General features: G+C 40.7%; 1 protein-coding gene across 6 annotated transcripts in view; it reads right to left on the bottom strand.

Moving 5' to 3' along the window:
- Positions 1-1,485: 1,485 nt before the first annotated feature.
- The window catches only part of LOC133658066 (male-specific lethal 3 homolog), a 190,817-nt gene continuing 165,864 nt past the window's right edge, over positions 1,486-26,438 (bottom strand). For 3 of the 6 annotated variants that reach the window (XM_062059705.1, XM_062059697.1, XM_062059722.1), the window contains 13 exons: positions 17,441-17,523; positions 17,200-17,295; positions 17,027-17,121; positions 16,847-16,947; positions 13,661-13,789; positions 9,592-9,749; positions 9,359-9,517; positions 9,058-9,281; positions 7,775-7,864; positions 5,627-5,736; positions 5,387-5,486; positions 5,186-5,270; positions 1,486-2,107 (listed from right to left, as the gene is read on the bottom strand). In XM_062059705.1, coding sequence (XP_061915689.1) covers positions 2,008-2,107; positions 5,186-5,270; positions 5,387-5,486; positions 5,627-5,736; positions 7,775-7,864; positions 9,058-9,281; positions 9,359-9,517; positions 9,592-9,749; positions 13,661-13,789; positions 16,847-16,947; positions 17,027-17,121; positions 17,200-17,295; positions 17,441-17,523 — 1,530 coding nt within the window. In that variant the 3' untranslated portion in view covers positions 1,486-2,007. Of the gene's footprint in view, positions 2,108-5,185; positions 5,271-5,386; positions 5,487-5,626; positions 5,737-7,774; positions 7,865-9,057; positions 9,282-9,358; positions 9,518-9,591; positions 9,750-13,660; positions 13,790-16,846; positions 16,948-17,026; positions 17,122-17,199; positions 17,296-17,440; positions 17,524-19,504; positions 20,094-26,438 lie in introns of those variants that run through there. The other 3 variants (XM_062059691.1, XM_062059683.1, XM_062059712.1) reach the window with 3 other exon arrangements.

Below are 26,438 nucleotides of genomic sequence, written 5' to 3'. Positions count from 1 at the left end.
CCAATTCACTAGACGTGGTCTAAGTCAAAACATTTTTCGTGTGGAACACCCAAAATAACTTAAATTACTTTCCCTGGTAATTAGTTACATTTATTGAAGAGTAATGTTGGTAGTTCAATTCCATTTTTGGTAAAGTAACAAGTAACAATAATATATTTTTTTAAAACTAATTTTCAGAACACTGGCTACCAATAATAGCAGACTTCATGGGAGCCTTGAAGTGTTATCACCTAGCACTATTGCTAGATGTTTAAATGAAAACATAAAACAGTGAGTTACAATGTCCGCTTACACCGGAATGCCGACTGATGGGTTGGTTGTATCTTTCAGCACTTGCGCCCTCCTTGAGCTGGTATATCCTCGCTCCTCAGATAAAAAGTGCTTACTTGCGATGGTCTTATGCTGTGTTACATTTGTTCAGCGTCAAATAGTATGACATTGGTAGCATGTGTATTTTTGAAGTTGACCAACTTCTCAGCTTGATGCCACCACCTTCTACAATACAGGTGAGATGCATGATTTATAAGCTAGCAATAACTTTTACTGACTCAAAGGAAATACAACAGCAGCAGTTTAAGCTACATCTTATTTATTCTATGGCAGGTCGCAACCAACGTTATTAAGAGCTCAGGCTATCTATTAGCTGCCTATTTGATAGTGGTCAAAGGAGCAGTATGAGCAAGGCGATGTGTCACTGCGCCAGAAAAGTAGTTCCTCTGTGTTAGATTTTACAATGACAATGTCACTATAGCTTGGTGGATATGCAGGTCGCCACATCTAAATGGAGTATTGTTGGCAGTTTTTGGATGCTATTTTCTAGCGCTTTGTAGGCAAAATAAATTATTCCCATAACCTGAATTGTTACCCGCCTCGTTCTAGCAGTTTTTAATTATCTACAATGTACAGAGAGACTATGTTTTTGTCTCACATTGGATTGTGAATGATGGGAAAACATCCAAAAAAGTGCAGTTTCCCCTCTAAGTGCAACTTTTACAAGTTATTTCAGGTAAGGAAACTGGTGTTTTGCAAAGATTGCACCAGAATAAAAATCACGACCCAAAATACAGACCCTGTCTTTTGCTCGTAACGTTGGGGGCGTTTAACACTTTCAAAAATACTACATAAAAGCAGACATAGCAAAAACAATCAAATAAAATGGCTTATTAAATCTCGACAAACAAAACTGCACTTAAATATATATTGAACTACTTTAAGTGCAAATGTTTGCCTAGTTGAGAAAACTGGGTCACATGGTTTGGTGTATTGCATTTTTTGTTGACATCTTTTTCGAACACATTTGGCATTCTGGTACATCTTTGTTGATGGCCTCTTCTTGCTCATTTGGTTTGAAGCTGAACTATTCCCACACAGGGACATTTGGCTTTGCAATCATCTTTTTTCCTCCTAATTTCTAAAGACATTTTATGAATTAATTAAATGATCCTGGTACCCAAAGTAATGAAATAAATTATTTTACAACAGGTCTAAAAGTAAAACAAAGTTTAATTTGTTTGTATATGTAAGATGTATTTGCACGGACGGACTGTTAGACTTGTTCACAAGACATACCTCCAAAAACAGACAGTGAGAAAGCGATGACCAATGCTTTTGAAATTTGCAACATTTCTGTCAACAAACTAACACTTTGATAGGACAACAGTAGAGAAAAAAAGCTTCAAAAAGGACACACAGCCAAGACTCAAGCTATGTCGTTTTGTCTACCCGTCCAAAATACAACTCTAAAGATGAATGTGGACAAGCAAGCTTGTAACTGGAAATTTGCATGCCCCAATAATTTTGCTGATATTGATCGATGCTGAAGCATCACTGCTTGACATGCATGCCAAATAAAGCACATAGTAACTATCTTTCTGCAGTTAGTTGATCAAAAAAGTATCTAACATTGCACTGGAGAAGGTGAGGTTAAGGAAAATACAGACATGCAATGTCATGCTGAGAAGGTATGTTGGTGTGAAGACCAGAAGGGGCAAAGAGCATCTGCCATCTTCAGTAAACAGGCCTTGGTTGCTTCATGTTATAGTGAGCCTCGGATGCGGACACATAAGCAGACTCGGTAAAGAAATCCTCGTGGAACTCAGCCAGAAACCTATATGACGAGAGGGGTGAGATAAGAATAATGAGCGAAGTATTTGAAGATATTGTATGGGACATAAAAAACCCTCAAATGCAACATTCTAATTCATTTTGGTCCCGTTTTCCTCGACATTTGTCTCATTCCACAGAAATCCTACAGCCAACGCCTTCATTCTGGATATATATGTATCAGAGACAAAGCCCCCTTATCTATGTCTATACCACCGGCAGAAGAGTAATATACACACTGTGTGGAAGAAAGACCAGTAGTCAACATGAACCCACCCTATCCCGAACCCTCCTCCCTCCCATCTAATCAGTTGTGGGGAAAACTAATCCGGAATCTTCTTAGTATCCGCTACTCGGCCAAATCCTCTAAATCTTGCCATCTCATCTTAACTCCACCGTTCCTCCTAATCTCAATGCAAACAAATTATACTCATCAGAAAGGAACTGAAGAACGCTTTGACGACAACCGACAAACCAAATGGTCTGAGGCTGGATCGACAAACACAAACAATGCCTTGGAAACACTGAAACAAAAATATAACATTGTTTTCACAGGAATTTTATTTTCCTGTCTTAACTTCCTCTGAAAATTTGTAATTTGTTGTGTTTAATTTTAGCTGAAAAAAAAACAAACTGCACCTTTTGTCACTGAAGTGATGAGTCTTGCCAAGGAGCCCCTAATGCCACACAAAGCGTGTCGGAATAGCATTTCATTTGACGACCGACTATCTCATCATGACAATGCTACATGTGAGTAAATGAGGAGGTACAGTACATGCTCGAGGTGTAATCCTTTCATGTTGCACATTACTGCCAGCTTAACCTTTGGCTATTTGGAGACCACCCGTCGTTCAACGGTCTGGTTCATTCATCTTTATTGTTCAACTAAGGACCGGCGCTATCTTTGACTCGGTTACAAGAAGCATCTTTATGCTCGATTGGCAGCAGGTTTTAGGCAGCGCTCCACAGCACAGCGCGGTGGCAGAATGCAGTACTGCGTAGGTTTGATTAGAGACTGAGGACCAAATCCCTTAGGTTTGGGAACGGCTCAACCGAAGATCGCTCGGGAGGATTTAAAGATTAGACTCCCGCGCTTGTGTAACACCCACTCATCTCCCTCCCACTAACACATGCTCTCTCTCTCCCTCCCTACGAACCAAACGTGCTCTCATTTACTTATACCTCCTTGACATTTTTGTCAAGGATGATTCTCAAATATGCCGCTTTTTACATTCCCTTTCAATAAATAGATGGGCAGCCTGTTTTTGTGACATATGAATTTTGCTAGTTTCAACTTGTGACAAAAAATAATTCAGTATTAAACAGATCCTGGTTAAAATCGACTAAATTGTAAACGTTCAACAATTAGGCGATTTAAGCCTCTTTCTGCCCACCAAGTCTTTATCATAATTAAATGTTTTTAATTATTACTATTAATGTATATACGACTATAAAAGGTCTCCCGGCCAAGGAACGGTAGTTTCACATTGGTATTGTGAGCTGCAACAGCTTTTAATTATGTTTTGTGACTCCTTACATTATGGGCTTGCAAACACTACAGTAATTAGCAAAGGTTTCCAATTAGGGTTTTATGCCGCCAATTCTGATACCAATCATCCATGTGAAAAAATGGCCGATTTCGATCACATGTGTTTATTTATGGTGAGGGCTGTGGCAGCTTAACAGTGTCAACTAGGGTTGCCAACTCTCTGAAAAAAATGAGGGACACCTTGTTGGCAGGACCGGTGTTCCGAAAAATGTGCTGCTTCATAAAAAAAAAAATGCAACCAGCTGCGTAATCCGATAGTTAGCAACATAACTCATGGACAGATTTGGATGAAGTTTTCAGAAAATTTCCGAAATGGGACAAGTGCTTTTGTAGTTTTTATTATTATTCATATATGATCTTGTCATAATATTTATTATTGACATTCATTCTGTCACCATACAGTAGAGACAAACAACCAGCCATGTATTTTAGGTTAATTAAGATTTATACTGGGTTTTTTTTTTTTTGGGGGGGGGGGGGGTTCCTGGTATGTAAAATAATGCTATAAATAACCACAATATAGCAATTTTTTTTTTACCTTAATTGCTATGGTTATTTGCTTTGAGAAAACTTTAACATTAATGGGCATGCGTGCGTACACTCAGCAGCGCTGGAAAGCAAAATTTTACAGGTAGCACATTTACTCAGGACACCGGCCAAACTTATCGTCTTCACCCTTACCAGCGTGGTGATTGGTTTGGCCATTTTTTTGTGAAACGATACTATTTGACACAAACTTAAATTTAATTAAATGCATGTTTTTGAGAAATATGAATAGTTTACCTACAACTTAAGTTTAATGCAAACTTTTAAAATATCAAAATAAAGTAATTCTGAAATGTATTGATATTCTGCTTAACTTCTGGTTGGTTGTTGGTGTTGCCTGGTGGACAACAAACCGGTCAAGGTTTCCAACGTGTTTTTTTATGACCACTACTAGCAGCATGCTGTTTAACGTCACACAATCCACCATCATTGGCAGTAGAAAAAACACAGTAGGCTTTGTAGACACAATTGATCACCTTTTCCAGCCACATATTTTCCTTTTCCCAGTCGAATTTATATTTCTGCAGCCTTTTTGTTTTTTTCCCCTCGGAGGAGAAAGCTTATTGAGGTTGTTACTCGTATGCATCGATCTCAGCGTCATCTCTGTCAGCCATGCTTTTTGTGTTCTCGTCTGTTTTCTTCTGGTATCTTTGTCGCACACGCCAGTGCCTCAACCAATGAGGTGAGCCGAATTCTGGTCACATCTAAGGGTGCTGTCAGCTCATTGGTCCTGGAGCAGGTATGGGCTACCATAAAATGCATAATAAAAGCTACTTGTCATGCAAAGATTGTTTTGATTTACACAGTAATACGGGACAAAGTGCATCCCACAGATTGATAAGGTACGTGTACTTAAATTACTGATTACGGGACGATTCAGTTTTTCAGCTTTTGTGATCGGCATTTAATAGCAATGATCTGCATTGGACTTATTTACAGAAATCTGTGCATCCCTAGTAATTATATTTAACAATATGAATCTGTTACCTGAGAAGGAGTTCCAAATGTTTGACCAAGGCTCGGAGATTCCTTTCTGGAATCTGCATCTTTCCGAGGATCTCAGGAAGCTTTACTGGATAAGTGAGAGAGACGAGATGGAGGGCAGCGAGATAAACATGTCAGTTAAGCAACTGAAATCCATTAACTGGTGCATGGATTTTTTCAACTTTGTAAAAAAGAGAAACCAACCAAAAAGACGTAGAAGATGCTGCACTCCATACAAGTAGGAAGGTGGAGGGGGCTGGTCATTCAAAGGATAGTTATCGGGGGTCAACTTCCAACTCAGGACCTGAAAGGTAGGATTTAAGGAACGCGTCTTACATGTGACACCACATAGTATAGAAAGTTGTTTGCAAATATCGTGTTTTTAATCTTATGCGACACATTGTGTCTCTTCAAGCTACGAAAACCAACACACTGGTTTGTCACCTCATTGAGCTCGTTGTTTCGTCGGCTCTCAAAGCCGTGAAAAGGTCCGCTTCTTTCTTTGCTTGGTGTCAAGGGCAATGGGGAAGATGACCCGCTATGCACTGGAGTTTCTGTATAGATAGGGTAAGAGATTATTTTGGAGCTCATCTCAAATAGAACAAGTGGGGCGAACAAAAGACAAACTTAATTGAACTGACAAGCCCTCAAAAAGGAGACCAAAGTTAATCAGCAGAATTGGGCGCTGTGGAAATGTGGCAAGAAAAGTGGTCTTGCGCTCCACCTATTGGTCTGAACATGTTATTACTAAAATCACATCAACTTAGTTTTATATCAGAGGTGGTCTTCGGTTTACAAAGCTCCAATAAATCACTGAAATATTTAAGTTTGGTCCGTGAACAAAGAGATTGGCTCAAAAACTAGCGGTGTTGTGTGCTTGAGTAAGGAACAATAGTGTCGCTTATTAGCAAACATTTCACACTTTATTACGTCTCCCAGGCGTGAGGACTCTTTTAGGGACAAAGGAAACGAAAGCGAAGTGAAAAGTGAAGTTAGACATTGTAAAGAAATGCTCAGTGGAGACAAACAGTGGCTGCATGCAAGGTCCAAGCCAAACAAACCATGCAATGAAATCCTCTTTAAGAACAAAGATGGTATCTTTGACATGTGAAAGGATATTCTACTATGAAATTAGATATGATAACTAAGCAGCTTCTTTATTGAGACATCCTCCTCCCAATAAGCGGATTTCTACCTTCTTTGCAACACTTTTTCTAGTGTGCAAGACAACCTTAGGGATAAAATTAAGGAATTGTTTGTTTTTTTTTGCTACCGATTCCGATCACCTATGAGTGAAGATTGCCCAAATTTTTTATTCAATTATGGTGAGTGCTATTGGCAGTTTAACAATATCAACATAATACGTACTGCCTGCAGTAACAGTTCTATCTAGACACCTTAGAGGGGAACTGCACTTTTTGGGGGAATTTTGCCCAACATTCACAATCCTTATGAAACAAGAACACAAAAGTTGTTTTTTTTTTAGCATTCTAACTTGTAATAATTGGCTTGTTCTATGTAGCTAGCAATGCAGCTAATAGGAGCAATCACTTCTGCCTCTAAATCACTTTGAAAATGCATCTAAAAACCACCACCAATACTTAATTTATGTTCCATAATCTTTAAAATACCCAAGCTGTAGCAACATTGTTATTGTAAGAGCGAACACTGAGGGACTGTTTTGCTAGTGTACTAACACATCGCCTTACGACGGCATGCTACGGCATTAGTCGTAAGCTAGCAAAGGCAAGAGGCAAGATAGCAACTGCGTCAACAGCTGAGTGGCTTTTGAGTTTGTAATGCACAACACAATGCGATAGAACAATCTGTGCTGATGTTCCACGTTTACAACAAGACACGCCGGTCCTGACTCTCATGGCTCCCATCTGCTACAACATTTCACCCTCCCTTCATGCTCGCTTCTATAAGATGTAGTTCATCCTCTGTATATTCAGGTTCAAAAAGATAAGGTTGTGAACAAAAGATGTGTTCTTGTCTCTCACAAGTATTGTGAACGATAAGCAAATATCTAAAAAAAACCGCAGTTCCCCTCTAACATTTACTAAGCACTTTTTTTGTGTGTTGTTTCAAGCCAAATTAGCTGCTAGTTTAGCAATTAGCATACATTCATATCTACTTCAGCTCTTATGCTCAGCCTAGCTCTATAATCCACTAGTTAAAAAAAATGCAGGCCTTTTTTTAGCAATCGGGATGATTATTAAATTATTTGAACAGCTCCACACCATGTATGGACATACACAGTTAGGTGCTAGCCGCCTCTGTGAGCCGGAGGGAACAAAACTTAAATATCAGTCAGAGTTGATCAGCCTTTGTGATTGTTGGCCATGTCCTTTCTGTTTTGTTTACACTATGAGTGACTTAGGTGTTTATTTAGCTATAAATTAAGTCCAATTTACATCAAAGTTTAGGAGCAGAGCTTGTGCTTAACCCGAGGACCACCTGTAATGTTATTAGTTTCAGCAACAAAACTTCTTAAGGTTTATAGGTTTTTTTTAATTTAAAGAGTAATTTCCCTATTTGTATTGAGCAAAATAATTTGTTATTTTTTTGTAAAAAGACTTGAGCCCTGACTTCTGTCGAGGTTGAGGGTGAACTTTGACTGGGAGGAAGTGTCGATCAAGCGGCGTTTGAGCTTTGGCGACACCGTAGCACTGCCTCCACCTGCGTCATTCAAAACAAAAAGCAATCACTTGAAGAAAATGTGCAAAAGACGCTACTAGACCTGGGCCGATATTCGATAAAGCAATTAACTGACGATAAATGAAAATTCAAGTCGGTAAGTTTTCCAGCGTCAATAAATCGCCATGTGCATACTTCAAGAGCATTCACGTTTTTCGGTGCTTTTAGCGGTTACACACGTTTGTATCATAGCGGAATGTAAAGAAGGGGATGATTTATTGTGTCCTCATTAAGTGTCTTTGATTCTTTGTGCAGCTGGCCCGCTAGCATCACAGAGTGCAACAAATTAGCGTGTAGCAGCTAACATGAGAAAAATTATCACAAAATGAAATGCCACCCAATATGGGAATATTTCAGTTGAAACCTTAAGCACAAGATGAGCCTATAAACACTGAGAAGTCAGTTTGCCGAATGTGCAAACACTTCGCATTTGGTGAACAAGTCAGGTCAGGGTAAACAAAACAGTGCCAAATGGTGTGTGTTCACAGAAAGTGTCGTTAAATACATCTCCAAAGACATGCTGACATTTAATACTGTTATAAAACTATCATTTTTGAAAAGTGTTGTCATGTTGTCATGTCGGTGTTTCTTTACTCGGAATATGCCAAACTTAATTTTGTTTTGCATATGACCTGTTAATACATGTGTAGTGTTTATATTGTTACATTGCAATTGTGTTTAAGGTCCGAACTTGATTGTCAGTTAAGTAAGGTAGAACCTCTGTCTACATGTTCAATATTAAAGTGCAACCTTGTTTGTCAATACTTTATTTAGCTATTTCATTTATTTTTATGAATGTGTGTATTTGAGGCCCCCCCAATCCCCTCAAGATGTGTTATTGCTTTTGGTTGTAATTTTTATTCAAGAGCAAATTGTTGCTAACAAAGTATATTGTATTGTTATTATTTGTTTGTTTTACTTACTTTGGCGATTTAAATGTTTTCATTCCAATTACAATGTTAAAATACGAGAAATACAAGTTTATTGCATTTGAAAGGATATACTTGCATATATTTTATGTATTATCATTACATGAATGATTAATTTAATCTCATATAAATAATGGCAATAATATCGTTTAACGACAATAATTCATAGGTTAATATAACATCTAGCAAAATTTGTTACCGGCCCAGGCCTGGACGCTAACTCTAAAATCACTAAAATATCTTTACCGCAGCTGCTCCCTTCAGCCGGGCGGTCTCCTCCTGGCGTGTTCCTGGTGGAGCGCCTGAGAGACTGGTATGAGATACAGTCCATGTCAGGGTGGCGGCGGCGCTTTGGTGTGGGGGCAGTGGGCGTGGTACCAGAAATGTCACTCAGAGCTGGTTGGCTGTCAGTTGATTGAGGCGTGGCAGGGTTGTGACCCACAGGGCTAGGACTGCGTTCTCGCTGGGCACTTGAATGACGACAAAAAGCCTCACATGACAACGATCCTGCAGCTCTGTACGCGTGCGCTTAGTTGATCGCACTTACTTGCTGGGGCAGGGGCTTTCTTCATTGATGGCCAAGAAAAGCCGAGAAGAGCTGACCTTCTTGAACTGAGCTTGCTCACACGGGTAGAGGAGGATCATGGGTAAAGTGAAGTCAAATGTGATCCTCAGGCCATCCACCATTTCCTTACACAACTCCTCACTTTAATTAAAAGAAAACCGTGTCACCACTTACTACTAATGCTTTGTACAGCCTTGCACCTTGAGAGTACTCACTTCTTCTCTGGAGGGATAGGCTGTGGGCTGCTGGTCTGTGTCGTATTCTGTTGCCGCCTGTACCGCTCATTGGCCATGAAGGCCTTGTTGATGGCAAAATGCTTCACATAGGACTCCAAGATGTGCACAACATTCATCTGACAAGGAACCATCACCAACTAAAAAGGAAAATATGAGGTCATAAAAGAATGTAAGGAATGAGAGACGGTCCAGTTTAAATTTCAACACTCAACAGCATAAATACAACACACTTGTCAATAGGATACAAAGTATTAGATTATAATAGATGCTATTCTAAAATGCACACAATTCTGCATGTTTTATTATTACATGTAATTACATTTTTGGCTTGAGATAAACATATCAATTTAACACCTTTTGAAACCAAAACACAGTAACAGTGGTGCTTGGAATTAATCCGTTGTAAAAGGTCCGACGAAAACCGAAACAGAAATCAGGTCCAACCAATTATTCCGTTCCAGACACTCCACATTATCAACACAAAACACATTTGATGAATAATCATACTTCCATATGCAGAAAAGAGTGAACTACATGTTGGTGAAGACGGCGATAAGTAGAGAGAGAGGAGTGGAAAGAAGAGAGACACGAACGCCACCTTCATATGAGTTCTTTCTTGAATGCATTAGTGTTTCTCACCTTCCTTATCAAAATGTTGGCCCTTTCATTTAGCTTTGACCCCATGGTGATCACTAGTAAAGAGTGGTAACGAAACTCGGTTCCTTAATAACAACAGTGCCAAAGTACACGGTTGTAACCAGTCCGAAAATAGATGTGACTGCCGGTGCTTCCTTTTGGTGCAAAATGAATGCATTGAAACATTATTACAGCAATCCAGGCAAACAGAGTCTGACGCTCTCTTTAAATTGTATTGTTGCTTTTAAAGGGGAACTGCACTTTTTTTATTTGGAATTTTGCCTATCGATTACAATTATCATGAAAGACATGACGGATGTTTTTTTTGTGCATTCCAAATAGTGAAAAAATGCTATAAAAACAAAGTCTGCTCACAATATAGCCAATTGGAGCCGCTCTATTGATTGATTGAAACTTTTATTAGTAGATTGCACAGTTCAGTACATATTCCGTACAATTGACCACTAAATGGTAACACCCGAATAAGTTTTTCAACTTGTTTAAGTCGGGGTCCACGTATTAGAGCTCTTTAAAAAAAACATCCAAACACCTCCATTAAGGTTTTATAAACATGATGTAAGTATATATGTAATGTACACTACCGTTCAAAAGTTTGGGGTCACCCAAACAATTTTGTGGAATAGCCTTCGATTCTAATCATCAATTAGCCTTCTGAGCCACTGAGCAAACACATTGTACCATTAGAACACTGGAGTGATAGTTGTTGGAAATGGGCCTCTATACACCTATGTAGATATTGCACCAAAAACCAGACATTTGCAGCTAGAATAGTCATTTACCACATTAGCAATGTATAGAGTGTATTTCTTTAAAGTTAAGACTAGTTTAAAGTTATCTTCATTGAAAAGTACAGTGCTTTTCCTTAAAAAATAAGGACATTTCAATGTGACTCCAAACTTTTGAACGGTAGTGTAGTAACAGGCACACATATACCGTATTTTCCGCACTGTAAGGTGCACCGGATTATAAGGCGCACCTTCAATGAATGGCATATTTCAAAACTTTGTTCATATATAAGGCGCACCTACGCATCCATTAGATGGAGCTGCGCTAAAGGGAATGTCAACAAAACAGTCAGATAGGTCAGTCAAACTTTATTAATAGATTACAAACCAGCGTTCTGACAATTCTGTTCACTCCCAAATTGAATAAACAGCTGTTCTATTATTTTCCCTGAGGTAAAGTCAGTGACGTGGTGTTTTGTTTATCTTTTAACAACAGTAAGGTATAACATGTAGTGCAACATTTATATCACATAGTGAAGGGGAACTTTTCCCTGATTCAATACACACGTAAAAAACAGTGATACTGTTACGGTAAATCAAACGTTAGTGCAATCACAATATAGTAACACTCAAAATAGTGTAGAGCAATAACAATATATCAATAACTCAACGTTGCTCAAACGTTAATGTCACACAACACAACACGCAAAATAAACATGTAAAGCTCACTTTATGAAGTTATTCCTCATCCACGAATCCCTCAAATTCTTCTCTTTCAGTGTCCGAATTAAACAGTTGGGCGGATACGGCATCCAACATGCCCGGCTCCGTCTCGTCGAAGTCGTCATTAATCGAGTCGGTGTCGCTGCTGCTCTATTCCCGTGTTCTATGCGTGACTGATCGTCTTAAGTTTAAACTCTGCGTCGTAAGCGTGTCTCTTAATAGGATCCATTTTGGGGTCTTTACATAAACAAACAAATGGAAATCAAAACAGCACGCTTCGCACAGTCATATATCCCAGCATGCACCGCGTGCTTCTTCTTCTTCTACGGGGGCGGCTGCTTACCGTAGAAGAAGCACTTTTTCTTCTACGGGGGAAAAAGAAGTTGGCGGCTGTTTACCGTAGTTGCGAGACCTAAACTTTATGAAAATGAAGTTTAGGTTTGTTGTGGCTCAATATTGGTCCATATTTAAGGCGCACCGGATTATAAGGCGCACTGTCAGCTTTTGAGAAAATTGGAGGTTTTTAAGTGCGCCTTATAGTGCGGAAAATACGGTAATAACATTTCATATTTACGTATTTTGATCATGTTAAGCATTATTTCCAAAACGCATCACGACGTTCGTTTTTTTTTTAACATCACTGATTATTGCTCACTGAAGACTATACGAGAGCCAACAAACATAAAACATTACTGACTGTACAATGTCTGCTGTCATTAGGATGCTGACTGATAGAATGTTCATATTTTCTCGTTTAGATGAAGAATGACTCATAATCCTTGCTAAGAAAAGGTAGGTGGAACCAAGCGTCCATTCGTGTCGTTTTATTTTCCGTGGCCTACTATCCAGGTAGGAGGCATGTTTTATGATCTACAATAAAGTTTGACAAGCAAGGAAATGAAGAAGCAGCTCATCAGTCGATCATGTCAACATTGGCACCCAAGCTTGTAATATTATATCATAGGGACTCACTCGATGGATAGTTCTGCGTTTGGTCGAGCTGGCCGGGGACGGTTTTTCCGGTTTATTGTGGGTAAGCACACCATTTATGTCGAAATAGCATGTCTCCATGTTTCACATTTGCAGCGTCAAAATCACGCCAACCTCCACCTCTCGGCTTCGCGCTTGCTTTTAGAAGCAGTTCATCCTCCGTATATTCAGCTTAAAAAATATAAGGTTGTGAATCTTAATTTGCCCAAAAATTTTCGTTGTCTCTTACCAAGTCTGCCATGGTTAGAAAACACTTGTGTTTGAATCCGAAAGTAGGAACACACACATTTGTTGTTGCCAGAAGTGCACTGCGAGGGAACCGGAAATAAATGCGCTGAGGAAATCAGTTCTGGCAATGCTTAAAATGACCAAAATAAGGTAAATATTGTTCATATTACATATTGTTATGAAGTTGTCTGTTCCTATAGTGTATATATATACTTGCAGTGTGTATATAAAATGTTGAGGTTTTGAAGTTGTTTTGGAGGGCTTTAAAGGCTACAACGGTGACTACTATTAGCCGCATCTTCAGGCGCTTTTTTTATCATCTTTAAAATCCTAAATTTTTTTTTTTTTTAAAGATATCTGTTCTTGTCTCTCAAAATGATTGTGAGCGATAGGCAAAATTCCTAAAAAAGTGCAGTCGCCCTTTAACATTTTATTTACATTATTGAATTATTTAACTTACAATTCAGCTCAATTTGTAGGTCACAAAATCATTTAAAATACATTTGCATGTTTTCTACTTTTTAGTACCGGTTCGAGTTTCAGAAGTACCTATTTGGTACTAGTACCTGTAAAAAAAGGAAACAGCGCATGGGATTTGTTTGGGCACTTAATTCCACAGAGTGGTATAAGGAAAGTGGAGCGCCAAGGTACCGGTGAATTTAAATCTGAGCGATACAAAGAATTTCAAGCACCCTCTCTTAAACACTTAGATTACCTTTACATACCTTCTTTCTTTTATTGATGTAAAAGCAGTCGTCCTCTAGTTTCTTCTTAAGGATGTCCGGTATACTGATGTCAACGTGGATAATTTTCTCCTCATTCTCCCTCTTGATGTTGATATCTGGCTCAACCTTCTGCAACAAAGACATATCATATTTACAGTCATTGTTTTTACATTCTTTTGCATACAGATCACAATTTATTCTGTTTTCTATTTTATTTAATATTGCTATTAACCTATATAGGTTATACATAACCCACACTATTTATAGCCTATCATATTTAAATTATTATGTATTGTCCTTGTGGTACTCATTGGACTAAACATCTGTGACCTTGGGGACTAAATATCTCAGTGTTGGCGCTAGGAATTTTCAAAATGGGGTCCCACCCCCATCAAGTCATAAAAATGTGGTGCCACAGTAAATTTTTGGGTTCACACTTTTTTGTAACAGTTTTGAAAACAAATGATAAATGTATGCATTATCTTGTTATATCTCACATTCTATATTGTGTTTTGGAAAAAGGTTGTCATAAACGTTACTGAATTCATTAAAAAAAATAATACAAAAGAAAACACATTTTTATGCATACGTAAATTTTTCAGTTGTAAATATTCATTCACTTTCTTCTTTCCTTCATGGATCTAAAATGTTACCGCTGCCGGTAGTTTTTTCTATATTTTTATTTAACAAGTTGTAGGTGTATTTATTTCAGTATAAAAGTGTAAAAAGTTTTTTTGCTTTGGTCATGAAATTATGATGTCCAAAATGTGTGCCAAGGTATACATACATTATTCATTTAATGCTTAAATCTCTAGAGTCTACATCAACTTCAGATCTATCCGTCAATTCTAAGTTGTTGTTTTTTTTGTTTGTTTGTTTTCTGCCCTTTTTGTCAAAGAAAACTATGTTGTTTTTTTATGGCAAACACAAAATATACAAAATCTTCCACAATAAAAAATTACGTGAAGTAATCGGAGCCTAGGATATGCCAATAATTCATAAAAACATTGATATTGATTCAATATTATGTTTTGAGCAATGACAGTTTAAAAGAAAAAAAAACAGCCTCTTTTTCAGTTAACATTGCAAACTTTTTCTAAGTTACATTTCACCTGGAAGCTTTTTTATTTCAATTTTGTTATGTTTTTGTTTATTTTAATAGTATTTTTAGAATGTGCCGTGGGCCTTTAAAACATTAGCTGCGGGCCGCAAATGGCCTCCGGGCCTCCGTGTTTAACATGAAGTCTTTCTTTTGACAGCCCTTCGCGGTAAAGTTTTCCGAGTGCAAACTGAGGCAGTATTTGTGATTGATAAACCTTTCGGCGAATCAAAATTTATAAAAACATACCGGAAAGTTCATTACCTTGAAGACGACCAATAAAAACACGGAGAAGGCATGGTCGGTTAATATGTTATAAAAATCTGCGTCCCAGGGACGCGAGGACTTCCGAAATCAATCAATCAATCAATGTTTATTTATATAGCTCTAAATCACAAGTGTCTCAAAGAGCTGCACAAGCCACAACGACATCCTCTGTTCAGAGCCCACATAAGGGCAAGGAAAAACTCACAACCCAGTGGGACGTCAAAAATGCGCGTCCTTTCTGATTTCACTGCGTAAAAAGACACAAAAAGTAAGTTAACGCCAACAGTGTATCTTGCCATCTCATTTAGGGCTGCAAGATTAATTGACATTTAATCGACATCAAGATTTTAATTAGTGCGATAAATGAGCATCAGAGGCTGAAGTTCTTTTTTTTCCGCGGTCGCCGGCATTTAAGTGACAGACATGTTTGGTCATTTTATGCATTACCGGAACATATTTCCTCAGCGCATTTATTTCCTTTTCCATAGCAGCGCACTTCCGACTTCCAGCAACAAATGTGTGTTCCTACTTCCAGAAAGAAACACGTATGTGTTCTAATCATGGCAGACTTGGTCGTAGACAACAAAGACAACTATTTTTGGACAAATGAGGATTCACAACCTTATCTTTTTTAACTTCAATAAATGGAGGATGAGCTGTTGCTTATAGAAGCGAGCACGAGAACAGAGGGTGAAACGTTGGAGGCAACGGAAGCCGAGAGAGTGAGGTCGGCGTGACTTGCAGGTAAAAAGGTGGAACTTGGAGCCAAGCTATGCCGAAATAAAATGGCGTGCTTACCCAAATCAACTGGAAACATCCCCGGCCAGCTTGACCAAATGGACAACTGTCCATTGAGTAAGTCACTATAATATTGATCATGATACATGCAGCACATTACAGTACATACATTGTCGAGCCAGCTGTGTACAAACAAAACATGAAATGTGGGTTAATACTTTACCGATACTGTGATATGATTGTTCATGTTTTTCAGTCAATACAGATTGGTGTCCTACTGCATTGTGTTGTGCCTTACAAACTCAAGAGCAAATTGGGTGCTGACGTAGACACTAGCTTATCACTTGTCGTAAATCGCTTACGGCGAATACCGAAGCAAGCCTATGTGTTATTACACAAGAAAAATAGTTCCTCAGTGTCCAGTATTTTCTGCTTTATATGCAAAAAATAGAAAAATTGCAAATCAAATCGCAATCGCAATTTTGGAGGGAAGGATCACAATTAGGATTTTTCCTCAAACTTGCGCAGCCCTGATCTCATACATGCTGGTATGACAATAAAGATCCTTTAATATATTACAAACAAGAACAATTGTAAACTGTAGGCCAAAATATCTGAAAGACACGTGCGACCATATGAAATGAAGGATGTTAACAACCATCTCCTGAAGGAATCAATAAAGTACTATCTATCTATCTATCTATCTATATTTCACTTATAAGCACACTTGTAAGGCCAGATTACTTGATGAACCCCTGCCTGCCCTGCACCTTTTGTTGCTTGTGCATCCCTTTCATCATACCATCCTGGAACTTATCTGACTTTTAATTAAGTTATTTTATTGCAAGGGAGAGTACCATGCTCACACTAGTAAAGAAAACTAAACTTTTTTATTAAGCACAATTAGAAGTGTCCAGCAGAGTGCGCCTTCTGGCTTAGAGTATGTTTGCACAAGAGCAATCCTCTGCAACGAAAATACCTAAAGGAGACTGAAATTTGTATATAATGGAGGTAACAACTTCAATTGTAAATTGTCTTCACTGTTCAAATTAAATAGACACTTTTTTGAAATTATCAATCACCATTTTGTTGACGTTCTCCGAGAAGGCACAGCTGTCCCCGCTATTCGAAGAGTCCGCTTCAGAGTCCTCGCCCTCGCTGCTGCCAGAAGATGAAATCAAGCCTGTGGACAGAATATGCAAAAGACTATGAATATATTATTCATTGCAATGAGGGGTAGGAGATATTAGGAGATTCCTCACATGTGTCATCACTGTCATCCTCCTTAGGGAGAGTTTTGACAGAGGGTTTAGCACCAGAATGACGACGACGCCTCTTTGCCCATCCCTTTTTCTTCCTACAATACAAAAACAAGATACACACTTCATTTTTCATACGCCAACAGGTGATAGAAATACCCATATCGTCGACTCACATGCGACCGAGAGCTTCACGCGCCAGTTTACGTTGCAATTTACGGCTTTCCTCAGTGTCCCTTAGGACATGATCTTCTGCCGCCCAGCGATCCCAGCTGCAAAGACACATTCAAAAACAACGAAACAACATTAAACTGTTTGATGGTGGTTCTACAGGGATAGCTACGCCATGTGTTGTTGACTTGTGAACACAATAGTAAACGATGCAATGTTATTTATAAGGGTCTGCAACTTGGTTACCTTCTGCTCCAACCGTTGAAATGAATCAAGTACTTTGGGATTCGCCTCCCATGTTCATCTTTCCCTATCAATACATCAAGGACCTGCAATGACACATGCAGACATTCAATGGACTTAGCTAAGTGATCTATCATTTGTGTGTACATACAGTCGTGGTCAAAAGTTTACATACACTTGTCATTGCTGTCCAATAATTTCTACAACTCTTATTTTTTTGTGATCAAGTGTTTGGAGCACATACTTGTTGGTCACAAAAAACATTCATAAAGTTTGGTTCTTTTATGAATTTATTATGGGTCTACTGAAAATGTGACCAAATCTGCTGGGTCAAAAGTATACATACAGCAATGTTAATATTTGGTTACATGTCCCTTGGCAAGTGTCACTGCAATAAGGTGCTTTTGGTGGTCATCCACAAGCTTCTAGTTGAATTTTTGACCACTCCTCTTGTTCAGCTAAATTTGTTGGTTTTCTGACATGGACTTGTTTCTTCAGCATTGTCCATACGTTTAAGTCAGGACTTTGGGAAGGCCATTCTAAAACCTTAGTTCTAGCCTGATTTAGCCATTCCTTTACCACTTTTGACGTGTGTTTGGGGTCATTTTCCTGTTGGAACAACACCCAACTGTGCCCAAGACCCAACCTCCGGGCTGATGATTTTAGTTTGTCCTAAAGAATTTGGAGGTAATCCTCCTTTTTCATTGTCCCATTTACTCTTTGTAAAGCACCAGTTCCATTGGCAGCAAAACAGGCCCAGAGCATGATACTACCACCACCATGCTTGACAGTAGGCATGGAGTTCCTGGGATTAAAGGCCTCACCTTTTCTCCTCCAAACATATTACTGGGTATTGTGGCCAAACAGCTCAATTTTTGTTTCATCTGACCACAGAACTTTCCTCCAGAAGGTCTTATCTTTGTCCATGTGATGTCAGATGAAACAAAAATTGAGCTGTTTGGCCACAATACCCAGCAATATGTTCGTAGGAGAAAAGGTGAGGCCTTTAATCCCAGGAACACCACCCTACCGTCAAGCATGGTGGTGGTAGTATTATGCTGTGGGCCTGTTTTGCTGCCAATGGAACTGGTGCTTTACAGAGAGTAAATGGGACAATTAAAAAGGAGGATTACCTTCAAATTCTTCAGGACAAACTAAAATCATCAGCCCGGAGGTTGGGTCTTGGGCGCAGTTGGGTGTTCCAACAGGACAATGAGCCCAAACATACGTCAAAAGTGGTAAAGGAATGGCTAAATCAGGCTAGAATTAAAGTTTTGGAATGGCCTTCCCAAAGTCCTGACTTAAAGGTGTGGACAATGCTGAAGAAACAAGTCCATGTCAGAAAACCAACACATTTAGCTGAACTGCACCAATTTTGTCAAGAGGAATGGTCAAAAATTCAACCATAAGCTTGTGGATGGCTACCAGAATCAGAATCAGAATCAGCTTTATTGTCATTACCAAAAGCGCCTTATTGCAGTGAAACTTGCCAAGGGACATGTAACCAAATATTAACATTGCTGTATGTATACTTTTGACCCAGCAGATTTGGTCACATTTTCAGTAGACCCATAATAAATTCATAAAAGCACCAAACTTCATGAATGTGTTTTGTGACCAACAAGTATGTGCTCCAATCACTCCATCACAAACAAATAAGAGTTGTAGAAATGATTGGAAATTCAAGACAGCCATGACATTATGTTCTTTACAAGTGTATGTAAACTTTTGACCACGACTGTACATCATTTGGGTTACATACGCCAATTGCTAATGCCTTAGCAAGCTGTCAAAGCATTATCACAATAATCACGTTAGGACGTCTTATTTTAAGAACACGGTCGTTATAGATGTATAGATTCACACTACCAATGTACTAAAGAGAGGAAGAATAAATAAGAACAATACAGGATGAAAGCAGGGTTGTACACAAGATATGCTAACCGGAAGTCGTTAGCTGAAGTAAAAAACAGTGTGTCTAACGCGACAACAAACTAGTGCTTAATTTGGCTATTTTTTGCTATGAAGTCACTGTTTTAAGATGAATATTGACAGGGCTTATGTTACCTTAGCGTCATACAACACTTTAGCCTTGGCTGGATCTGGTTCGAAGCAGAAGACTCGTTCTCCTTTATGGAATTTAAATTTAATACCCCGCGAATTCATTTGTTCATGGCTGCGTGTGAGAGAGGGGTTTCAATCCAAAATGCAACATATTTATCAGCCCGCCGCTTTCCTCAAAACACTATTGTACTGTAAAGCGGGTTTCTTCTCCCTCTGTCGGATGTCCTATAATAAAAAATAAATAAAAAAAACCTGGCGTAGAAGGATGGCGTTGTAGCCTATGGTTCGTGTTCACTATGGCGTTCACAACACTCGTCGCTTCCGCTGTCGTTTGTCCGGTTTCCGGTCCCGGGCTGTTGTGTGTTTCAAATCGCGCACTTCCATACTTACACTTAACACTGTGAGTGCGTAAGAGTGCCTCACTGAGAAATACGACACAATGACGAACTCCAATGGTTGTAGTTTGTCAAAGAACACACTATTGAGTAGATAGGTATTGTGATATTTGTTTTCGTAAGTGCGCAACAGCAATACAGTACAGTAATAGATTTGGGACACCACTTAAGTGCGAAACTTCGCGCCCTCAGGAACCAAGTACGCGGCGTACATAGCACATTTGACAGTGAGCTCCTCGGCCTCCATCTGGCCATACGTCATTTCCGTTCCGTAACCTTAATGCAGTTCTACCAACTGAGCAAAAGATGGCGATGCATGAGCATAAATGACATGGCATTCTATCTAAAGCAGTGGTTCTTAACCTTGTTGGAGGTACTGAACCCCACTAGTTTCATATGCGCATTCACCGAACCCTTCTTTAGTGAAAAATAAAATATTTGTATTTTTTCAAATTCAAGACAAAGTTATATGTTTTTGATAACACTTTAGTATGGGGAACATATTATAAGTAACCAACTTAATTTAGAGTTTTTTGGACACTAGGGAAACTAATTTGAAGTAACAAAGACTTAATTTAGAGCAGTGGTTCTTAACCTGGGTTCGATCGAACCCTAGGGGTTCGGTGAGTCGGGCTCAGGGGTTCGGCGGAGGTCAAGACACACCCGACTCATCGTGTAAATAAAAACTTCTCCCTATCGGCGTATTACGGATACGGCAACAGCAGAAGTCACACTGATTTGCAGGTGTGTAATTTGTTGTGAGTTTATGCACTGTGTTGGTTTTGTTGTTTGAACAAGGTGATGTTCATGCACGGTCCGGGTTCATTTTGTGCACCAGTAACAAAACATGGTAACACTTTAGTATGGGGAACATATTCACCAACAATTAGTTGCTTATTAACATGCAAATTACTAACATATTGGCTCTTAACTAGTCATTATTAAGTACTTATTAATGCCTTATTCGGCATGGCATTATTATAACCCTAACCCGGGGGTCGGCAACCCGCGGCTCTAGAGCCGCATGCGGCTCTTTAGCGCCGCCCTAGTGGCTCTCTGGAGATTTTTCAAAAATGTATGAAGAATGGAAAAAGATGAGGGGAAAAAAATCTATTTTTATGTTTTAGTATGGTTTCTGTGGGAGGACAAACATAACACAAACCTCCCTAATTGTTACAAATCACACTGTTTATATTAAACGTGCTTCACTGATTCGAGTATTTGGCGAGCGCCGTTTTGTCCTACTAATTTTGGCGGTCCTTGAACTCACCTTAGTTTGTTTACAATGTATAACTTTCTCCGACTTTCTAGGACGTGTTTTATGCCACTTCTTTTTCTGTCTGTGATGTACTGTACTCGTGGTTCGATTGAGAGTACTGCATTGTTGTTGTGGTGATTGATTGCTCATGTCTGACTGATCTCCCTGACTCACATTCAGAGTATAAAGTATACACACTGCTGCTACACTGGTGTCCTGTCCAGTTATTATTATACCTCATAGTCCAAGACTTAACATGGTCTCAGAAGTGGCTGACTCTTCACTTGAGGCAAGCTGATCTCACGGAGACTTTAACGGATTTGCAGAGCGAGTGAAGAGGACCTGTTTGATGTGCTAGCAAGCCCCGCAGCTAGCATTAGCATCCCGGAGATGGAACAGCTCAAACCACCGTCATCTCTGCTTCTTTCTGGGAACCTGGCTGAGAATTGGCGCAGGTGGGAGCAACGTTTTCAACTGTATATGACAGCCTCTGGAGCCATTGAGAAGGATGAAAAAATTAAAGTGGCCATACTGTTGCACACTGTTGGAGAAGATGCATTGGAGGTATTCAACACATTCACTTTTGCTGATGGTGATGATAAGAAAATGGATGCTATCCTCAAGGCTTTTGAGACATATTGCAGCCCACAGAAAAATGTTGTCTTTGAGCGCTACCAGTTCTGGTCTCATAATATGGCTGATGGGATCTCAGTTGACAAGTTTGTAACAGAACTGCGCCAGAAAAGTAAGAACTGTGAGTTTGGAGCAAGTGAGACCGAAATGATCAGGGATAAGCTGGTGTTCAGCCTGAACAATGCATCTTTGAAGGAAAGGCTGCTGAGGGAAAAAGACTTAACCCTGGGGAAAGCAGTAGATCTGTGCAGAGCATCCGAAGCAGCAAGGAGCCAGATGCAAGCTATGCAACCTACACAAGCCACTGGTGAGTCACACGTCCAAGCCATGAATAGAGCTACAGCTCACACAGAGAAAAGGAAGTTCTACAAGGACAGAAGGACAGAAAATAAAAACAGAGAGTGGAGTGCACAATGCAACAAGTGTGGGAGGACACATGAACCTCGCCAGTGTCCTGCTTACGGTTCTGTATGCCACAAATGCAATAAGCAAAACCATTTTGCCAGGATGTGCTCTGCACCCACTGACAGGACGGGCACCCTGACACATAGCACAGGCACAACAACAAGACGTGGTGTCCATGACCTGGAGACTGAGCTGGATGAAGAAGTGGATGTCAATTCACTGTTTATAGGTACTGTGTCATGTGTGGATGTGAATGCAGTCACTAAAAGCAAAGACACTGCATGGTACACTATGGCTAGTGTTATGAATGTCCCGGTCAAATTCAAGATTGACACGGGAGCAGATGGGAATGTGCTGCCTATGTCCATTGTAGAGACATTTCCAGGCCGTATAAAGCTACAGCCCACAAGAACAGTGCTGGTAGCTTATGGGGGGAACCGCCTCAGACCTGAAGGGACTGTGTCACTGATGTGTGAAACTGCTAAAGCTAGAGCCAAGCTTGACTTCTTCGTGATCAACCAGTCAGCTGTGCCAATCATGGGCAGAGAGGCAAGTGAGGAACTGCGACTGGTGAAACGGATTGATGCACTTCATGAGAGATGCCCAGCCACGACAGAGAAGCTAAAGAGGACTCCGTCTACAAAAGAGGAGCTGCAGGAGATGTATCCTTCAGTTTTCACCGGGCTGGGTGAGTTCCCTGGTGTACATCACATACACACTGACCCTGCTGTGACACCTATAGTACATGGGTGCAGAAAGATTCCTTTGGCTATCATGGACAGACTGAAGGTCACGCTGCGACATCTAGTGGACACAGATGTAATAGCCCCTGTGAATGACCCAACAGAATGGGTGAGCAGTTTGATGATCACAGAAAAGAAAAATGGCTCACTTAGGGTGTGCTTGGACCCTCAAGACCTAAACAAGGCCATTAAGAGGCAGCATTACTCCATTCCTACTCCACAAGATGTCTGCTGCAAACTAGCAGGGAAATCCATCTTCACCATTCTGGATGAGAAGGATGGATATTGGCAGGTGAAGCTGGATGAGCCATCGTCTATGCTGTGTACATTCAACACACCATGGGGCCGGTACCGCTTCAAGAGACTGCCATTTGGCATCAAGTCAGCCAGTGAAGTGTTTCAGCAGAAGAACTGTGAGACCTTCGGCGACATTGAGGGTGTACATGTCATAGCAGATGACATGATAATTGCTGCATCATCAGAACAAGAGCACGCGAACATCCTCCAGCAAGTCATGGAGAGGGCACAAGCTGCCAATGTCAAATTCAACAAGGACAAGATCCAATTCAAAATCAACACAGTGAGATACATGGGCCACATCATCACGCCAGAGGGCGTTAAACCAGATGATACCAAGGTGACCGCCATTGCCAACATGCCAGCACCAGAAGACAAGAAAGGTGTACAGAGACTGTTAGGAATGACACGGTACTTGGCCCAGTACATTCCAGGGGAGGCTACAGTGACGGCCCCTCTGAGACAGCTGCTGAGAAAAGACGCAGTATGGCAGTGGGCTCATGAACACAATGCAGCTCTGGAAAGCCTGAAGGCTGCTCTGATTCGTGCCCCAAGTCTCAAGTTTTATGACCAGCACAAACCCTTGACAATCCAGGCAGATGCGTCTAAAGATGGACTGGGGGCGTGTCTTCTACAGGAAGGCTTCCCGCTGAGCTATGCCTCCCGAGCATTGACAGACACAGAGCAGAACTATGCTCAAATTGAGAAGGAGCTGTTGGCCATTGTGTTTGCAGCCAAGCGCTTCCACCAGTACATATATGGGAAAACAGTGACTGTGCAGTCGGATCACAAACCTCTTGAGGTGATCTTCAAGAAACATCTGGGCAAAGCACCAGCAAGGCTACAGCGGATGCTTCTCCAGCTGCAGTGCTATGATCTAGAAATTGCATACACCCCAGGAACTGACATGCATGTCGCGGACACACTCTCTCGCGCTGTGGTGACAGGACGAGTCGATGACCTCACGGAGAACCTGTTCGAGGAGAAGGTTGTGTATGCCATGGAGGCCACAGATGCCTTGAGTGAAAACATGCTCAAGCAACTCCAGGGAGCAACTGCAGCAGACAAGGTGTTGCAGGCAGTGATACAAGCACACCAGACAGGCTGGCCAGGGAGGAGACAACGCTGTGACGGCATGTTACACCAATACTGGCCTATCCGTCACACAGTGAGTGTCAAAGATGGTGTAGTAATGGCGGCTGATAAGATAGTCATTCCCCAGAGCATGAGAGCCGTCATCATGGATAGATTGCACCTTGCACACCAAGGTGTTCAGCGAATGAAAGCCCATGCCAGGAAGGTCCTGTACTGGCCAGGAATGGCGCAGGACATAGAGAAGAAAGTAGAAATGTGTGCCACATGTCAGCAACTGCAGCCACAGAACCAAAGGGAACCTCTCCAGTCACACGAGATACCTGAACTGCCATGGTTGAAACTGGGGACTGACATATTTGAGCTGCATGGACAGTCATATCTCCTGATTGTAGACTACTTGACAAAGTACCCAGAAGTGCTAAACCTACCAGATAAGACAGCCCACTCGGTCATACAAAAGATGAAGTCGGTCTTCTCCAGACATGGGATTCCCAAAGAGTTGGTGAGTGATCATGTTCCTTTTGCAAGCTGTGAGATGCAGAAGTTTGCTGCAGAATGGGGCATCAAGCTGACACATTCTAGCCCTGGATACCCACAAGCCAATGGGCTTGCAGAAAATATGGTAAAAACTGTGAAACGCTCACTGAAGAAAGCAGCTGCAACAGGGACTGACCCACATCTGGCTTTGTTGTCATTGAGAAACACACCGGTGACGGGCCTGGATGTCTCCCCAGCGCAGATGTTGATGGGACGCGTCCTGAGAAGCCCTCTCCCGCGCACCAGTGCTGTGCTGCAACCTTCAACTCCTAAAGACGTTCATGACAGACTTCGACAACTGCAGACTCAAAGAGAGAAGTACTATAATGTGGGCACCAGGCCACTGCCTGAACTGACTCCTGGGACCACAGTGCACATGAAGACGAGGCAGGGTTGGAAACCTGCTGTTGTACTAAGCAAGAGAGTAGAGCCACGCTCTTACTGTGTGGAGTCACCGGCAGGCGTGATCTTCAGGAGAAACAGACGACACCTGAGGAGAATTCATCCGAGTCTGCTTGAGAATGCTGATCCTGAGTCCGTCGACCAGCCGGAGACTGTGTACGATGACCCACAGACCCTGCAGGACGAGACACCCGCCACTGAGGCCCTGAACAACCAGAACTCCCAGTCCGGCACGTGCGGCGCTACACGCCACACCAGATCTGGGAGGGCTGTCGTTCCGCCTGCGCGGTACAGAGACTATGACACGAGCCAACGCTGAAGGTTGTGCTCCACCGGTGGGCCATGTTCTGGAACCTCTGACCCCAAAGAAGAAACACATGCTTGGCAATCACACAGTTAAACGTTAAACTTGCATGAAACACATTGACAGGAACCCCGCACTCTTAAAACCTTTTCACACAGCACACGTGGACTTTTCCATGCCATGAGTATTTTTTTTTATTTTGTTTCTGTGCTCTACCTAAGTTCATTTTTTGCCACTATGTTGCTAAAAAAAAAAAAAAAAAAAAAAAAAAAAAAAAAAAAAAAAAACGACAAAGGAGAGAATAGGTGTGGCATAGCTGTTCGTGATAATGATGTTTGAGTCCATGCTACATTGTTTATTTTTGCACTCTTGTTCAGCAGTTGAAAAGTTAACCTTTTTCCTTAAGAAAGGAGGATGTGATGTACTGTACTCGTGGTTCGATTGAGAGTACTGCATTGTTGTTGTGGTGATTGATTGCTCATGTCTGACTGATCTCCCTGACTCACATTCAGAGTATAAAGTATACACACTGCTGCTACACTGGTGTCCTGTCCAGTTATTATTATACCTCATAGTCCAAGACTTAACACTGTCTTATTTTGTCCACCACACTTTTAACGTCGAGCATGAGTGCACAAAGGTGAGTTTTGTTGATGTTATTGACTTGTGTGGAGTGCTAATCAGACATATTTGGTCACTGCATGACTGCAAGCAAATCGATGCTAACATGCTATTTAGGCTAGCGATATGTACATATTGCATCATTATGCCTCATTTGTAGCTATATTTGAGCTCATTTAGTTTCCTTTAAGTCCTCTTAATTAAATGTATATCTCATGACACATGTAATATGGCTTTTAATTTTTTG

The sequence above is a fragment of the Entelurus aequoreus genome, linkage group LG01, assembly GCF_033978785.1.
Source record: "Entelurus aequoreus isolate RoL-2023_Sb linkage group LG01, RoL_Eaeq_v1.1, whole genome shotgun sequence".
NCBI lineage: Eukaryota > Metazoa > Chordata > Actinopteri > Syngnathiformes > Syngnathidae > Entelurus > Entelurus aequoreus.
This window is presented reverse-complemented; position numbering and strand designations above follow the sequence as displayed.